Source organism: Mustela erminea, chromosome 16 (genome assembly GCF_009829155.1).
Source record: "Mustela erminea isolate mMusErm1 chromosome 16, mMusErm1.Pri, whole genome shotgun sequence".
NCBI classification, from domain to species: Eukaryota; Metazoa; Chordata; class Mammalia; order Carnivora; family Mustelidae; genus Mustela; species Mustela erminea.
In genome coordinates this window covers 81,723,139-81,741,082 of record NC_045629.1, presented here as the reverse complement: position 1 = coordinate 81,741,082, position 17,944 = coordinate 81,723,139, and the positions used below count along the sequence as shown (strand labels likewise).

At 54.2% G+C, this 17,944-nt stretch overlaps 1 protein-coding gene across 6 annotated transcripts in view; it reads left to right on the top strand.

The window, feature by feature from the left end:
• TRAPPC9 (trafficking protein particle complex 9) overlaps window positions 1–17,944 on the top strand; it is a 500,764-nt gene that overhangs the window by 333,550 nt on the left and 149,270 nt on the right. For all 6 annotated transcript variants that reach the window (XM_032316499.1, XM_032316500.1, XM_032316503.1 and 3 more), the window contains one exon: window positions 5,913–6,023. In XM_032316499.1, coding sequence (XP_032172390.1) covers window positions 5,913–6,023 — 111 coding nt within the window. The remainder of the gene's footprint in view (window positions 1–5,912; window positions 6,024–17,944) is intronic.

Sequence of the window (17,944 nt, the reverse complement as noted above, 5' to 3'; positions counted from 1 at the left end):
GGGTGGAGTCATTGGATCACACGGTAACCGGATTTCCTCATTAAGGCACTGCCGGGCTGGAAGGCCAAGGGGCCGCACCATTTTGCGCTTGCGCTGGAGGCTCCGGTTTCCGCACCGTCCTGCTGACGTTTGTTGTTTGGTGTCTTTGTAATTACAGCCATCCCAGGTCGCTTCTCCTATAGGGACGTTTTTTGAAACAGTATTTAAGAACTTACTGACTGGAAAGTTAGAAACAGAGATACTTCCTGCCATCCTCAAACTGGGTACGGATTTTTTTTTTTCTGGAAAGAAGACAGACTGGGAAAATAGGACGTCTTACAGGATTTTGAGAAAGGACCACACGAATCTGGCCAGCAGTGTGTGTGGCCGTGCCTGCATGTTTTGGTTTTGTGTTTGCTCACTTGACTGCACTCCCTGGGATGACCGAGCATTAATGCTGGGAGCCTGGGTGGCCCCACGGACACGGACTGGATTCTGGGGGTCAAGGAGAGAAAGAGCCCCACTTACTTTCTGGTTGAGGCTCAACAGGTTTTAGATAGACTCACACCTTGGCGTGGGAAATTCTTGTGCTCGCTTTTAGCTGAGTCAGCATGGAATAATTAGCTGGGATTGTGTTGTTGGCAGGGCTGTGTGCCTTCCCTTTGCTGACACCGCTGAGCTGAGAGCAAGCGCCACCTCTCGTGTCTGTGACATCACGTCCAGTCCTTTGTCCTCCTTGGAACTTAACAAGGCACCTTCACCTATTTTTCCATTCACGCCTCCTAATAACCTGATGGTAAAGACATTCTTGTCTCCCCCGGGGAAACTGAGGCTCAGAGAAATTCAATGACTCGCTTAAGATGTTACAGCCATCAAGCTACAAAACTGGTATTCACAACAAATTTTATGCACGAAAGCTCATCAGACTTATGATGTTAATTTTTAAAGTGCAACAATTAGAAAAATTTAAATTGGCATACAATAAAGTTGACTTTCTGGTGTACAGTTTTTTGAGTTCTAAGTCACTTGTACATTCATTGATTCACCATAATCAGGATAAAAAAACAGTTCTATCACCCCCCCCCCCCAAGTTTCTTCATTGTGCTACCCTTTGCTTACCCTGCCCCACCCCTCCACAGGTGACCATTGATCAGTTCTCCACTGGGGGCTTGACTTTCCCAGATGGTTATGTAAATGTAACCATGCTGTATGTAACCTTTTGAAAGTGAGGTTTTTCACTGACCACATTGATCTTGAGATCTATCCCATATGGTTGAATGTATCCATAGTTGGATTTTTTTTTTTTTAATTGCTGAGGACTTTTCCACTGGATAGGTGTACTGTAGTTTGTGAATTCTCTCACCAGCTGAAGGACATTCTGGATTGTTCCTAGCTCTTTGTGATTATGAATAGACCCGCTATAAATACCTTTGAATAGTGCTTTTGTGAACATAGTTCTCATCGGGAATTTTTTTATGGCCTGTGGTCTGTGTGGTCTGTCTCCTGGTCGGTGTTGCCGAATGCTTGAGAAGTGTGTTTTCTGTTGCTGTTGGATGGAATCTTCTCTCAGTGTTAGTCAGACGCAGAGGGCTGATGGGTTGCTTCTTCTGAAACCTTGCTGATTTTGTGTCTGCTTGCTATGTCAAATTGCTAAGAGAGGAGTGAAGTCTTCAACACTGATTTTGTGAGTTTCTGTTTTCAGCTCTCTCAGTTTTTTCTTAATGTATTTTTGGAGCTTCTGTAGCTCGGTGGATTTCTGTTAAGAATTATTACGTATTCTTGGTGAATTAATGCTTTTGTCATTGTATGACCTTCCTTTTTATCTCTGCTTATTTTCCTGCTTTTAGCCTGTTCATCATATTTAAAGTGGATTTATTTTAGATAACATATGGTTCAATCTTGTTTTCTTAGTCTGTCCTGACAGTCTCTATTAATTACAGTGTTTAGGCCATTTATATTTAATGTAATTCTTCATATGTTTGGATTTAGATTTATCTGTATTTTTCTTCTAAAGGATTTAGACAGTTATATGCTCTATTTGAAATTTTTTCAGCTCTTCAATCTATTTGAAATTTATTTTTGTTTATCGTGTCAGGTAGGGATATCATTTCTTTGTGTGTCTGCCTACACTTGCAGACCAGCAATATTTATTGAATCTTCTTGTTAATCAGTGCTGCTACTTCAGTCCTTATATCTAGTTTCCTTATATTCATGGATCTGTTTCGGGGCTGTTTTTTCCATTGATGTATTTATAAATCGCTGCCCCCAGCAGTGCCTTCATTGCTAAAGTTTTATGACATCTCTTGATGCCTGGTTGGCCAAGTCCCTCCCAAACAACTTCCTGACCATTGTTCTCTATGTTCCTGACCCTTTGGTCTTACATATAAATTTTAGAATCAGTGTGTCAACTTTGATCAAAACCGAAACTCTGTTGGGATTTTATATTGAGTTTCATTGAATTTATAGACATTTTCAAAAGAGGCAACTTATTTAAAAATATTGTCTTCCCACCCTGGAGTATAACGCATTACTGTGTTTATTCTTTATCTTTAACACCATTCTATAAAACTTCAAAACTATTCTACATAAACATTCTTCAAGCATTTTAAAAAAGATTTATTCCTTTTATCCATTTTGAGTTTATCTTTGTGTACAGTGTAAGAGAATGGTTGAGTTTCATTCTTCTACATATAGCTGCCCAGTTTTTCCAGCACCATTTATTGAAGAGACTGTCTTTTTTCCACTGTATATTTTTTCCTGTTTTGTCGAAGATTATTTGACCATAGAGTTGAGGGTCCATATCTGGGCTCTCTACTCTGTTCCACTGGTCTATGTGTCTGGTTTTATGCCAGTACCATGCTGTTTTGGTGATCACAGCTTTGTAGTAAAGCTTGAAATCAGGTAACGTGATGCCCCCCATTTTATTTTTGTTTTTCAACATTTCCTTAGCGATTTGGGGTCTCTTCTGATTCCATACAAATTTTAGGATTATTTGCTCCAGCTCTTTGAAGAATACCGGTGGAATTTTGATCAGAATGGCATTAAAAGTATAGATTGCTCTAGGCAGTATAGACATTTTAACAATGCACTGCTATTATAAATATTCTTTCTTAAAAATTATTTTGTAACTGTTTCAGTTGATAAAGAAGAAAGTTGTTCGTTCTGTGGATGTGTCTTTACCTGCTGTTCAGCAGCCTTTTGAATGTATTTTTCCTCACTTTACAGAATGATTAAACGTTTTATTTTGTAAACTCACCTCCTCTTTCCCGGCCCTCTCTCATCACAATGGTGTGATTTCCGTGAAAGTGAGGGTCACTTTTTTTCGTTGCCGTCCATATTCTCAGAGCCTGGAACAGTGCCTGGCACACAGTGGGGACTCGGCCGACGTTGTATTTGTCAGAGAAAAGTAGCACAGTTCCTAATTCTCAACAGACGAAACAGTGCACACACGCTCGATTGACGCGGGTTCATATGCCCTACCCTCTTTGTCTGGACACCATCGTCCCCTTCCCCGGCAGCTGGACCTGTCCTTCTAAGACTTGCTCCCATCTAGTTCCTCTAGGAAGCTTTCCTGGGTTTTTCTATACTTTGAAAGGGCAGAACTGGAACAAAATAAGACAATATAGAAAAAAGCTGGAATTAAAAGTAACTATGCTCAGGTGGAGCCTAAAACTTAAGACCATCCAGAGTGATGCAGAGAGATACACAGAGTAAGGACATTGTGGTGGGTACAAAATGCTCCTTTTGGAGGTCAGGGAATGGAATTAATTTGTGAACAATGGACAGAAAGCAGAGACCTGCCAGTACATCATGAGGCCGACAATTAGGAGGAACGGAAACACTGGATCAGGAGGCCCCCACACTCAGTGAGTCAGAAGAAACAGAGGACACAGAAGGGTGATGTTCTGTTGTTCGTGCCCGTGCAGTTTTCTAACTGCTACATTCTGTGAGTGCAAACAGTATATATCCCAGTCTTTTCTTCCCTGCTTTTAAAAATCACTTCAATTTTCCTCCTCTGATAAATGTCTTACGAATTCCCATTCCTGATGAAAGATTTTGCTGTGATTAAAGATTTCATGAAGTTATGACAAAGGCAGAATAGATCTTCATTCTTGAAAGCTCATTTTTCTGTGAGCTGAGTGAGGAGGCCTCTTGCACGCAGCTGTCAGAGCTAATGAATATTTTCCAAGTGCTGAACCTCTGGGGGAAACACTCCCACTCAGAGAACCTCGAATCAACCAGTGTGAGCCTGCTTTTCTGAGGACACGTGACGCGACTCCTCACAGCGGCGCTCCGCAGAGATGGGAGAGCCGCTCTCTTCCCTGCCCCCACTGCGCACGGATGCTGCGTGCACCCCTCCAACGGTCGGCGTTTACAGATGCCCCGCGGCCTCTGATGGGGTGATGGGTGCGTGTGCGTGGGCACGGGTCTGTGTGCCCACGTCCCTGGCTGGGGCACTGCACGCTTCCCCACATCAGTTCCCTTCTCTGGAAAGAACAGACAGGTTTGGAATATTTGTTTCCAACTACATGGAAAGCACAGGATTTTGAGTTCTAATCTGCAGTGTTGGTCACCTTACTGGCGTTGTGGCCATGCGCCAAGCCTCACTCTCCCCACCTGCACGGGGATCTGGGGACACGGCCTTGAGGGCATCGAGATGAAATGAAGAGCCGGACGCCCCAGCAAATGGGGATGTTGGCAATCTGCCCTTCCTTTGCTACCAGAAAAGTCTTGAGAAGTAAATTTGAGAATTGAGATGCCCTTGGGAGGGTCATATTCTGAAGACATAGTAAGCTGAGGGAGAACCAGGGCACAGATCCTTTCCGGAGTCTTTTTCTTCCCTGCGAGGTGGTCCTCCCTCGCTCCAGAATGACCTCTGCGTCTGTGGCTGACTTCCGTGTCTGCTCCAGCGTGGGTACGGCTGTCCCGTCCAGTTCACACACACGTGACTCCTTGCCGTGCGCCCGCTGGGACACATGGCATTCACCACACCTGTGACGGGAGTCTCACAATGGAGACTAAGGCAGACGATGCATGTGCGGTTGGGTTTTGTTCCTCACGAGTAGCTGCTGAGTCTGGAGGGGCAGAGGCTCTGGGTGGCCACTTCAGCCACTGAAGGTGCCACAGTGTCCCAGACCCCTCCTGGCCCCACTCAGGTCCACAGCCTCAGTGCCCCCAGGCGGGTGCTGAGCTGCTTGGCATCCTCGTCATCTCGGGGCAGGGAGGGACTAGGGACCCTGAGAGGTGACACCTTCTCTTGGGGACAGGTCTTCTTTCTTGGCCTATCCTTAGCGGCTAGGCCTTTGTTTCAGGGACCTCTCCTGTGGCAGGGGCCCCTGAGCTTGAGTGTATTAGTGTTTACTTTCTGGACCAGAGAAGTCGAAGGAGGGGAGGTGTCAGGAGGGCGGGGGTGAGTGAACCTACAGTGTCTTCACGGCTCCGAAGGGAAGGCTCGTGGCAGGTGCGCACACACACAGCAGGGATCCGGTTCTGCGCGTGCCCGCGCCCGGCACCTGGCTCTGTACCTGTGGACGGCGGCACACACCTGACTCGGTCATGACTCAGATGCCAGGTTGGTCGGTCAGCTCTGTGTGCCGCATGCTTTCCCTGGTGGTCCTACTTCCGGGTCCGAGTTCTAGTCCTCACAACCACGAGCCTTGGACAGCCTTGGTCACCTTCCAGGCCACTTGGTTGGTCAAGGCATGCCAGGCTGCGCACATGTGTCCCCAGGACCAGGGAGGCTTTGACGCCCAAACCCATTTTGCAGACTTCTGTTAGTTCAGAGTGAGCGTCCGGGACGCTTTGTGTGCTGTTTCGTCAAATGCACCTCTGCCGTCCTCGAGCGGTAGCAGGTCTGTTGGGAGGAGAAAATGTCTCCATTGTTCTCGTCTGGCTTCCAGAAGATCCTCATTCCTCTCCTGTCTTCTGTGCAGCTCCCGGCAGTGCCACCTGCTCCTGGACGTCTTCAACTCCACGGAGCACGAGCTGACGGTCAGCGCCCGCGGCAACGAGGAGCTCGTCCTGCACGCCGGCGAATGCCAGCGGTGAGTGTGCCCTCCGTCCCACCTGTGGTGCCGCGGTGGCCCTCCCTCCGAGACCCCAGAGGGAAGTCAGGTTTGTCTCCCTCTCGGGGGAACCCTGGTCGCGATCAGGGGTCCCGGAAAGATTCTGACGTGGCTTCAACTTGGAGACAGGTGTGAGGTCAGGGCGAAGCCGAGTGGTGGCCATCTAAGGAACCGGGCGCCTGCTCTGGACCGCCTCACACCCGCCTCAGGCCCTGAGGCACCTGGGCAAGATGTCACTTTCACTTCTTAAAGCTGTACCTGGGAAGCATTGGCCTTGACTGTGGGGCCTCTATCAGTATCAGTAGGAAGTGCCTGAGGAATTCCACAGTCGGGCAGACAAGGCTTAGGTCTCCGGGAAGGGGTGGCGCCACCCAAGCCCAGTCCCCAGAGGGCACAGAGGGGGCTCCACTGGGCCCTGGCATGGAGCCAGGCCCTGGGCCATACCTCACAGGAGGTGAGGTGGAAGTGAGAGCCGTCCAGGAGTGAGGCCAGGCCACACGGCGTGCCCCGAAGGCTGCCGGAGTTCCGCTCTGGGGGCCCCTTCCCAGGCCCCCGCCGCCATCGGCCGGGCCTCTCCCCAGACCCACTGCCGTGTCTCCATGTCCCGCTTGGATATTGGGGCCTGCCCTTCGAGACAGAATGAGCATTGGGATGAGATGTAGGTGCAATACAATTTTTATTTTTAATTGAAAAATACTTCTCACATGGGGAAAATACTTCAGAAAGCAGCACACACGTGTCCCAGACATAAGCCCTTTCTTCACATTTGTTTGCCCCGGATCTCTCCGTCTCTTCCTGCCTGTCTGTCTCCTTCCCTTCTCTGCCTTGTCTGTGTCTTTCTCTTATTTTAAGGAAATAAAACGTTTAAAAAAAATAGCTAACATTAACAGAGTCAGTGGGGGAAATGTAATTTTACTCCACACTCCCCAGAAGGAATGTCAGAGAACCGCCTGTGGCGAGCGCCGGTGCAGAGGGGAAGGTTCAGGAACCCGCGTGTTTTGGCGGGTAGGTGAGTGCGTGTGGCCGCTCTGAGGAGGGTCTGTGGTTTCTTACAAAACCAAACATGCACCTACTCGGTGCCCAGCAGTTCCAACTCCGGTAATTTATTCAGAAAAAGTTTAAATGTTTATCACAAGAAGACCTATACGAGAATGCTCATGGCCAGAAAATAGAATCCAGATGTCCATGACGGGAGACCGGGTAGGCAAAGGTGGCATTTTTTCTGCAATTGGAATGATACTCAGTGACTAAACGTAGCATATCCCTAAAGCTTCAGTAGGGGGGCTCCAGGAACAGAGCCCCGCGTGAGGGGAGCCTCCCCTAAAAAAGCAGGTACCACGGGACGCCATTCACCCAAGTCCCAGAACGAGCAGCGAACTCGTCTGCCGTGGAAGGAGCAGAGCGTTGCTTGCCTCTGGAGAGCTCGGGTGGGCTTCTAACAGGCCGTGGCACGGGGGTATTCTAGGTAAGGTCTCAGGGTACAACCGGGTGTGTGTGTGTGTGCTACCCGTGTGTTTACGTTGAGAATTCAACATGTGTGTGCTGGTTTGTGCATTTCGTTCCAAGTCAGTTTTATATCCAGAGACGAACTGTGCACAAGGATTGAGCTCTAGGCGCGGCTTTGCCCCTGGAGGCCGTGGAGGACGGCCTGACCCCGGCAGTGGTCTCTGGAAGGCTGGACAGCTAAGATGAGTGACGGACAAGGGACGGGAAGTCGAGGGACGCGCGGAGAAGGCACCGGGCTGGTGTTAGTGGCGGAGGGCCAGAGAGCGTGTTCCTGGAAGAATTCTTTCAGTGCTGGGTTTGACGCTTTTCATAAGCAAGCAGCAGGGGAACGCGGCGCTGGGAAAACAGTAAGTGGCAGAGAGCGGAGCCCTCCTGCCCGTCTCGCCGGCCTCCTCCCCTGCCCTCCCTTCTCAGGGGCTTGCGGTCGGAGAGGCGATGGAATCATTCGCACCGTGGTTTGCTACTTCTTTGTCTTTATATCTGCAACCGAACATTATTTTCAGAGTTCTTTTATGACAGGCGGGTCTATATCACATACGTCTTTTAAAAAATATGTCTTTTTATAACTTTAAATCAGCATTATGCTGTGGAGATAAATATATGTCTGGTTCTCTCCTTGTGACTGCTGTTTCTGTTTTGTTGCACGAATACGCTGCTTCATCCCTTTCCGTGCTGGTCCGCTCCGAGATGGCTTCACAGTGTTGCCATTTAATGTGATTATTGTTAACGACTCCTGCGAATGTGGGATCGGGCCCCGTGGCCCGTGGTGCAGGACAGCTAGGGTGGAGAGTTGGAAGCTTGAGGCCCTGCGCCTTGGGGGCCTTCCCCCCCGGAGATTTCGCTGTCTGGGCCCCTGCAGAGGACTTGCTGAGTGGAGGCACCTGTGCTCCTGCCCACGGGCCACGGAGGCCAAGGCTCAGTGTCCAGCGCCTGGTGCAGGACTGGCTCCTTTGTAGGGTGCCTGTGTAGCCCCTGGGGTCTCCACTGCTGGCAGCTCTCCAGGCCCTGTGCTGTTCTCCAGATCGTGAAGGAAACTGCGAGCAGACCCCTCTCTGCTTTTGTCTGATGTGGTTGGAGATCTCAGTGGACCTAAGTCTGGTCGTCTGATGACTCCGACGTGAAACCGGTTGTTACAGATTATCAGTCGTCACGCTTGGTCTCAGCTGGTTCGGTGGCGTCGGTGGAAGGCTGGAGGCATTGGCGGTCCGACTCGCACGCAAGTGACCACAGATTCATCTCGTGCTTCAAGCTTCCTCCTTATCGACCTCTCTTCTTAAATTCTCCGTTCTCCGTGCTCCCAGCTGACCCGTTCTTTATTCCTTCATAACACTCTCACCCAGTAAGTACTGATCCTCGGAGAACTTGCTCTGCGGAGGCTGTGCGGGGCTCCCGGAGTGCCAGCGTGAACAGGGGACCCCCCAGCCCGGGAGCTGGGTGTGATGAGGGGGACGAGTGTCTCCCATGGCGGGCACCAGCCTGTCGGGGCACCTTATTGGCCTGCGGTGGGACTGGTAAATCAGAAGTCAGCAGTCATCTCTGGCTCTGACCTGCTGTCCCCACTAACCGGTGCTGAGTGCCGGGGAGCCCAGTGTTTGTGGGGTCACAGGGACGCACGTCCCTTCCCCTTTTCAAATGTCCCTGGGCTTGCCTGGATCAGGTCAGACACATGCTCTGCCCCTGGAGAGGGCGGCCAGTGCTCACAGACCATGCTGCTGGAGGAAGCAGAGGCGGCTGAACCTTACCTGGCTGCCCCAGGAGGCGTCCTACAGACCCCGGCCACGGATGGCCTTGCTCTGGACCCAGGCCATTTGCTTGGGGCCTGAGACCTTCCCGGAGTCCTGAACTGAGCCATTCTCCTGCCTCATGCCTTCTGCCTTGAGCAGCCGGCCCCAGCCTGCCTCAGGTGGCACCACTGCTGAAGATGTCTCTGGCTGCTCTGAAGCGGGTGGGGCTGTGCCCCTCGGTGACTCCGGTTTCACCCCCCAACTGTGTGTGCTGTTCCCACTGCTGCTGGGAAACGGGCGGACAGACAGCGCTTGCTGCTGGCGAGGGCGCGGTGTGCTCTGATGAAAGGCCGTGCTTCTGGGACTCGTGTGGCTTTGTTCCGGCTCTTCCCAGCACCCCGGCACCCCTGGGCCTGGAGGCATTTGATTTCCTTTCAAGGATGGTCCCGACTCCAGGAGAGGGACCAGCTCAAGTCCTCTTGGATTACTGGGAAGGCTGCATGGCTCTTCCCCTCCTGGTCGGAAGGGGCAACCTCATTCCAGCCGGGACAGGAGCGTGTGCTTCCCAGGCGGAGAAACAGGGAAGGCGGAGTTACCCAGCCCGTGTGTTTGGAAGTGAGGGCCCTTGAGTCCTCGTGCCGCTTTTGCGGGAGGTTTTATCTGCATTTTATGGCTAAGCCCCCGAGCACGGGCAGCACAGCCCCTTGCTAGGCTCCACATCTGTCTGGCTCCTCAGCTCTGCTGGGAATGGTGACTGAAGGTTAAGAACCGACTCCATTCCTCTCCCCTGGCACTGCGTGCGGCCTTCGGCGAGCTGTGACCAGCACTGTGAAGTCCACTGTCAAGTGCGAAGGCCGGCAGAAGGATAGGCGGAGAAGCATCCTGGGTTCTTGGCGTCCATGGTGTTGATGAATTCATTCCCGGAGTGTCGGCTGGCTCCAGGCCCTGCCAGGAGGGCAGGCGGTGAGCGCAGGTGGGCCTTCTGTGCTGGTGTGGGGCAAACGGGCAGCGGGTGCGCACGGTGAGGGGAGTGGAAAGCACGCGGGGAGGTACCTGGCCCAGGTGGGGTGGAGGCAGCCAGGAAGACTTCCTGGAGGAAGGGGTGCTGATGTTGAGCAGGACTGAGTAGGAGTGATCTGGGGCTGGTGTACAAGGGGCGGTTGCGGGGTGCGGGGCAGCGTGCCCTCAGGAGTGGCGTGAAAGGGTTCTCGACGGAGTGCTTGTGTTCCTCGCTTGGCAGCTCAGGTGTCAACTTTGTGCCCTTTTGGCCTCTGAGTCAAGAGGTCAGAACTTTCCCAGGGTCATGCAGTGCTGGCCACCGGAGCCCAGGGCCACCTGCCGACCCCTGGGCCTCTCTGCAGGAGCTGTATGCCGCGAAGTCCAGTTTCAAAGGATGACCAGAAACTGTAGAAAGCTTTTATGAGGAAAACAGCATCAACTTTCTTAAGAAAATACAGTGTTGCCCATGGCAGATTTACTGGGAAATTAAAATGATAATTATTGTGGGGTTTTTTGTTGTTGTTGTTTTTACTTAATTGTCAAACCACTAAAATCAAATTTCATGACCACCCTCATTTACATATGCATCTTTTTAATCTCTGGTGATAGATGTTATTCTGTGCCTCGAGCTGCCCCATTCTGTTCCATCCATCACACGGGTGCACGGCCCGTGCCGCGGGCCTGGCAGCCACGTGTTCGCGCCCCCTCACCTGGAGGTCGATCGCTGGTGGTCTGCGAGCCCAGCCGCCTGGTTTTGCGCCCCTGAGCGTGGCCTTCACACCCGAACACGCCGTACCTCGGAGGCTCTGGGGCTTGGCCCTGACGCTGTCCCGCTGGCCCGGCGGGGGGGGGGCCCTCCGGAGCCGCCCTCCTCTTTCTTACGCCTCTGTGGTGAGGCTGCCGCCTCCCTGATCGCCGTCGTCACTGCTTAGCAGATGAGGGAGTAGGCTCAGAGAGCTCACCCGTGGGGAGCCGGCCAGGGCACCCTCCTCCTCCAGTGCTTTCGGCTGGGGTCGCACGGAAGTCTTCACGGGCACATGGAGGCTGGGGTGGCGATGGCACGGCGAGGCCCCGCGGGATGCCCGTGGCTACTGAGCACTTCAGTCTGGGAGCAGGGGACAGTGACGTCCCTGCGCCCTGCCTCCTACTGCGTTGCACGTTCCTGCAGCCCCACGCCTGGAACAGCGCAGACTCGGACTCCTTGTCCCCCCTCAGCCGCCTGGACCCTCATCTGTCCCGTTGAGCTGCTTTGCGTGCTCTGAAGAGCTGCGTGAGGCGTCTAGGGAGCCCCTCGTTGTTGGCAGCCCCGCGCTCGTGCTGGGCACCCCTCCTTATTTATACTTACGGCGCATCCTCCGCCCAGGGTGCCGGAGCCCGCGCCTGGCACGGGCGAGCCTGTGCCCTTGACCTGGGCGGTCCCTCCCACCGTGACTCCGAGTCGGAGGGCTTTGGGGATTTTCTCTTCCAATCTGGAAGGAATATGGGAGAGCCCTTCCGAAGCAGCTTCCAGAAGCGAGGAGAAGGCATCCCGACATGTTCTCATCCTTCCAGTTGACCGATGGGGAAACTGAGGCTCAGGGCTGTTTAGCAGGCGCTGGGCAGTGATGGTGGAGCCCGGAGTGTTCAGTCCACTGTCCAGAGCGGCCTCCGCCACTGCACTCTGCCTGCCTCGTAAGGAGCGGTTCTCAAGTTTCCTATAGACACACATTGGCGCTTGGATCGCCGGGAGCCCCTGACAGTCGGTGGGCGGCAGGAACAAAGCATGGAGTGCAGCCTGGAGGAGTCGTCGGGCCGCAGAGTCAGGGCCTGCGACCAGCAGCTGTGTGCTGACTCAGACGGCGCAGAGAGCCTTCTGTGAGAAAGGGAGAAGACGACGGATGGGATCCATACCTCACACAGCTCTTCTTTCCTCAGAACCCTCTGACGTGGGGCCTTTTGTGGGCTTCTGCTCCGTGTTCCTCTCCAGAGTCTCCCTCCTGTGCGGGAGGCCGTCTCCTCCTGCACGCCCCAGCCCGGCCGCGCGACGCTCTTGAGCGGCTCTGTCCCGAGGCGCAGTGAGCCCAGACCTGGGGCCACCCCAGCCCGTGCCCGGGCCCAGCCACTGGCTGACTCAGCTGTCCTGGGCAAAGGGCTTGGCCTTAGCGAACTTCCAAGCGCTTTTCAGTTTTTGTTTCACTTGTGCTTAAATTCCAGTGCAGGGAGCGGACCATGTAAGGTTGGCTTCGGGAGGTAATGCAGTGATTGAGACCGCCAACGTCACCCAGGTCTGGACGGGGCCGCCTCCGTCCCCGTCACCCGCTCTGCCACCCCCCACCCACCTCCCTCTGGTAACCATGTTTGCTCCCTATAAATGAGGGTCTGTTTCCTGACTTCTCTCTCTTCTCTTGGCTCATTTGTTTTTTTTTTCTTTAAAGCCACATATGAGTGAAATCATACAGAATTTGCCTTTCTGACTTGTTTCACTTAGCATAAAGCCTTCTAGCTCCATCCATGGTCCTGCAAATGGCAGGATTTCCTTCTTTTTTATAGCAGAACAATGTCCCATGAAGCACACACAGCATCTGTGGTAGACATATGTGCGCGCGCGCGCGCACACACACACACACACACACACACACACACACGCCACGTCTTTGTCCATTCATCAGGCGGTGGACACTCGGAATGCTTCCATACTTTGGCTACTATAGGTAATGCTGCTGTAAACATCTGGTGGGGGGGGCGTATATCCCTTAGAATTCGTGTTTTTGTATTCTTTGGGTAAATACCCAGTAGTGTGATTGCTGGGTCGTAGGGTAGCTCTATTTTTAACTTCTTGAGGACCCTCCCACTGTTTGCCAGAGTGGCTGGGCCAGCCTGCCTTCCCACCGGTGGTGCAGGGGCTCCCCTTTCCCACATCCTCGCCAGCACCTGTCGTTTCTTTCTTTGTTGATTTTAGCCTTTCTGCCCCGTGTGAGGGGGGATCTCAGTGTGGTTTTGGCTTGTATTTCCGTGACGATGAGGGGTGGTGCGCATCTTTTCATGGGTCTGTTAACTCTCCGGATTTCTTCTTTGCAGAAATGTCTGTTCAAAAACTCCATTTTTACGTTGGATTATTCATTTTTTTGGCTGTTGGTTTTCTAAGATCTTCGTAGGTGTTGGTTACCAGCCCTTTATCTGGCGTGCCGTTTGCAAACCCTCTCCCTTCCCTGGGCTGCTTTTTAGTTTTGTTGATTGTTACCTTTTTGCTGTGCAGAAGCTTTTTATCTTGATGAAGTCCCGATAGTTTATTTTTGCTGTTTTTTCCCTTGCCTCTGGCGACGTGTCTGGGAAGAAGTTTCTGCAGCCAAGGTCAAAGAGGTTGCTGCCTGGGTTCTTTTTTAGCATTTTTAGTTTTAGATCCAAGCACTTTTCTTTAAAATGGGGACACTAATGCCTGTTATGGGTCGTTACAGATACTGACGTTGAGTCGTGTCTAGTACATGGTGCCCCCTGCGACCCACGGTGGGCACGCCCCAGGTGGCAAGTCCTTACTTTTCAGTACACTTTGTCACACCCTGGGAACAGTCCCCTGGCCTTGCCGCCGTGGCTGGAGCCCGTCTCAGCCACGTGAAGGGCGCGCGCTTCCTTTCTGGGGAGACTACCAGCCCAGGGTTTGCTCAGGCACTTAGTTGTTCTTTGGACCTTCATTTCCCGGCTTCCCAATGCTGTCTGACGTGGAGGCAGAGTGAGTTCCCCTCCGACCAGAGCCCGAAGCCACAGAGACGCTTCCGCGTGAGGAGGTGCTCGCAAGGCACGAGGTTGTAGCTGGGCAGCTGTGCGTGTGGCGTGCACGGGGGACGTTCTGGTGTAGCGGCCATAGGAGGCGTCACCATCCCCAGGGCTGGTGTCCCAGGTAGCTGGTCAGAATGTTAGTTAGAAGCGGGCACTGTGGGCGTGGAACTGACACTCTGTGCTCTAAGGGGCGCTCAAGCTCTAGGATCTCGGGGGGAGAAGCATGTTGCTCGGCTGCCCTGGTTGGAACCCGGGGTGGAAGGACATCCGGTCCCTCCTTCCCCCATGTCCCACGTCCTGCTTCCTCCCCTCCGAGGCTTGGAGAGCGGAGCGGACGCCTGCAGGACTCGCACAGCTTGCCTTTGCTCCCGATCTCCAGCTACAGCTGTCTCGCTCTTCTGCAAGATTCTCACATGGTGTTAATTTTCTACGGCACATCTTCACTCCTGCCAGACTAGAGGGCCCCAGGCTGTGCTGCTGCATTTGTAATTACGGGGACTTGCCTGTCCTCTCCCCGCCTAACCCCACGTCTCGGTCTGATGGGTTGGCTGCCTCTAGGACACCAGGATCTGTGACTCTAACACGCGGCCAAGTGCAGGAACCATGGGACCAGACGGTGAAACATTTCTAGCAGTTTGTGTCTTGGTTGTTCTTGAATATCCCTCATCCTTGGCCCAGTGTCCAGCAGTTCGTAGGTGCTCAGGGGACGCTTGGTTGTGAGTGGGTCAGCAGTGGGCAGGCTGCAGGGTCGTTGCTAGAGGCTCTGCTCTTGGGATGTCTGAGGTTTTCATTCTCTGGGTGGCTGGCTCCAAGATGCAGCCTCAGATGCTGAGGTCGGGGTAGGAAATGCCTTGGTCACTTGCTTTCAGTGGAGTCATAAGGGGCCGTGGCCTGTGGTTGCACAGGTGAACCTTGCGTACGTTGTCCTGGCCTGGGGTGGGGGTTGATATTCCCCCCACATTCTACTTGGGATCTGTGCTAGGGCTGGGGTTCACTGAGAGGAAAGCATGCCCTTTTCTCACTGGTCTACCCAGGGGGAGTGGGCTTTTGCCACGCATCCACCTGAGGGGAGGTGTGTTTGTAACGTACAGAAGGGCACCCCGTGCTCCTCGTAGCCCCGGCCTTGTCCCCTAAAGTGTGACTCTTCTCATTGCGTTAATCTGATGGCAGACCTGTTCCTGTGGGGAAACTTGAGCTTCCCTACAGATCCCTTGTGGGTCCTCGAAGTTGGGGGCTCACCCTCACATCCAAGCTGTGCCATGGTTATTTTAAAAGTAGGTAGAGACGGCGTCTCTATAATGTTTCATTGGAGTCTCTGCAAGTGTCTGGGCGGGGGGGGGTGGTGGGGGTGGCGGTAGGACGTGCATACCCTGGGACGTGTTCTTTATGCCCAAGGTTTTAAAATCTGTAACAGATAACCTCTGGCTTTCGTGCACATTTCCATTTGTTCTCCGGCTGGTGCTGTCACAAGAGCTGAGAACCAGACCTAGTGCTTTGGGCCTGGAGCCCAGGCTCAGGGCAGACTGCCCACCCCAGTGTGGGGCTCATGGTGGGAATGTGAGGGCAAGGGGCTCATCCCCTAGCCAGCCGGTGTGGGGTGGCTGGGGACAGCTTCTCCATGCGAGACCTTCATGGGAGCCTTGGGCCAAGAAGGAGCTGGTGAGGCAAGGGCAAACTGGGTGGGGGGTTGCTTAGGCAGAGGGAATAGCCTGTGACAGCCAGGGGGTCGGGGTTGGGGAGAGCACACGGGGTCCCCAGGCTGGACACCATTCTGAGTTGGAGCTGCAGGCTGGAGAAGAGAGACCAGCGTGAGGCAGGAAGGCACCAGGCCTGTGAGCCGATGCTGGGTTTCTTTCTGGGGGAAAGGGATGGTCATGAGAGCGTTTTAGGTAGGAGAGTGTCTGACTGGTCTCTAGGGAATGTCCGGAAAGGGGTGACAGCTGGTGAGAGCCTGGGTGCTGGTCAGGGGAGGCCATAGTGCCGGCCACTGCGGCTGCCTTTGGTGCCACGAGGAGAGGCCAGGTGCCAGAGACGCTCGGCAGGGAGGAGGAGTTGGGAGGATTTGGGGTGCGGGGGTGAGAGGGAAGGGAAGTTTCTAGTTTGGGCAGCTGGGTGGATGGTGTTGCCTTCACTGCCCCGGGGAGTGCAGGGCTTGGAGCTGGCTGGGGCAGGTTCCACAGCGTGCAGAGGCCACAGCCCCAAGGCTGCCTTCCTGCAGGCCAGCAAGGCCTGCTGCAACCTTGGCTGAGGAGCCCCGACCGGGAGTCGAAGGTCAGCTTCTGATTGCATCCCAAGAAGATAGAAGTGATAGTGGTGTGACCTGCACGGCCTGTGGGGAATTGGACCATTTTTAGTCTGCTCTCTGCTGTGAGTGAGGGAATAGGTCTTCTTCTGAGAGGCTGGGAGGTTCAGGCTCTCTCCCGTGTCCTGGGATTCTGTAGAGCCCATGGGGGATCTGAGGCTGAGGGCTGCTGGCTGTCCTGCCCTGATGGGGCTTGCTCTCCAGAACGGCCCAGAGAGCCTTCGGGGGCCCAGAGCAGGGGCGTGGATCCCCCGCGGGGCTCCGGGCACCTGCTCGCTCCACTGGGAACTGCCGGCCCTCAGCTTCCTCAGAAGCCTTCCTGCTCGGCCCCACACAGAGCTTTCTGGCCCAGGATGGGTGCGAATGCCCCTGGGCTGGAGTAGGAAGAGGTTTAAGAGGCTCATCCGGTCTCCGCCTGGGTGTGGGCCCCCTGGATCGACAGGCCTGAAGCCAGCCCAGGGGCTCCACTCTGGGGTGAGGGTCTCGTGGGAGGCACCCGGCCCAGGAAAATCGCGGCCGCCTTCCTCAGACTGTGGCTTCCGTGACATTTTTCACGTAACGAGGGAGATACTTCAGAGGGGAGCACTGGCTGGGGACGTGAGTCACAAGGCGGGCTCCTGGAGCTGAGCATTCGCCTGGAGCCCTTGGCGCAGAGCGCAAGTGAAATGGGGCGGACATAACGGTCGTTCGTTTTAGTTCAGAAAGTCTCTGCGAAGTGACAGTAACTTGAGGCCCGATTAGTCCCTGGTACCTGCTCGAGGTGGGCACAGTGCAACTAGCCCCGTCAGGGGCTCTCCTGGGCTTCCAGAATGCCAGCCTGGACGCCCGTGGCCGCGGCGGAGAACGGGCGTCTGAGGCCCTCCGCCCCGACCTGTACTCCGCGTGGTCCCATGGGAGTACCTGGTCCGCAGGTAGACACCTTGGGACCCTCTCTGGCCTCCTCTCCTGCCCCCGCAGAACCCCACTTGCCAACTACGAAGACTGAGGCTTGGCGAGATCTCGTGACTCGTTCCAGGCGACACTGGGCTCGTGTCCGAGCCAGGATTTGAGCCGGGTCCTAAGGCGCTCACGGCACTGAGTTCCGTCCACCCATTCATCCTGACCGAGTCAAGAGCTCCCACCGGGAACCAGGCTGCCTGCCAGGCCCTGCGACACCCACAGCAAAGGCCTGCGGCTCCGAGGGCTCACGGTGCGCCGGGAGGGAGGGCCCACGGCGAGGCGAGCAGAAGGCGGGCCAGGCCACCACGAGGCCCGGCGTGCTGTCACCCCTGGAGCGCGGGTGCTGAGCTTCCAGGGTGGGACCAGTCCTCTGCCTTGCTGGCTGCCTTCCCGAATCGGTCCGGGGATGCCTGGGGTACACGCATGTGTGGGATACACACATGATGTATATTATGTGTGCCTGCATGTGTTCAGAGTTCAGACACACCTGCGACACACGGTGACCTGTGAATGTCATTTGTGACACCTGTGGAATATCGTCACGGCTCATGGTCTTTGTCCAAAGTCCGCTCGGGGCTGGCACTCTCTCCAGAAATGAAAGGAAGGAGCTCGGGGGCCATGAAGACCTGGGCCAGCGTCGTCCCACATTACTCCACTCACTGTTTCACACCAGGTAA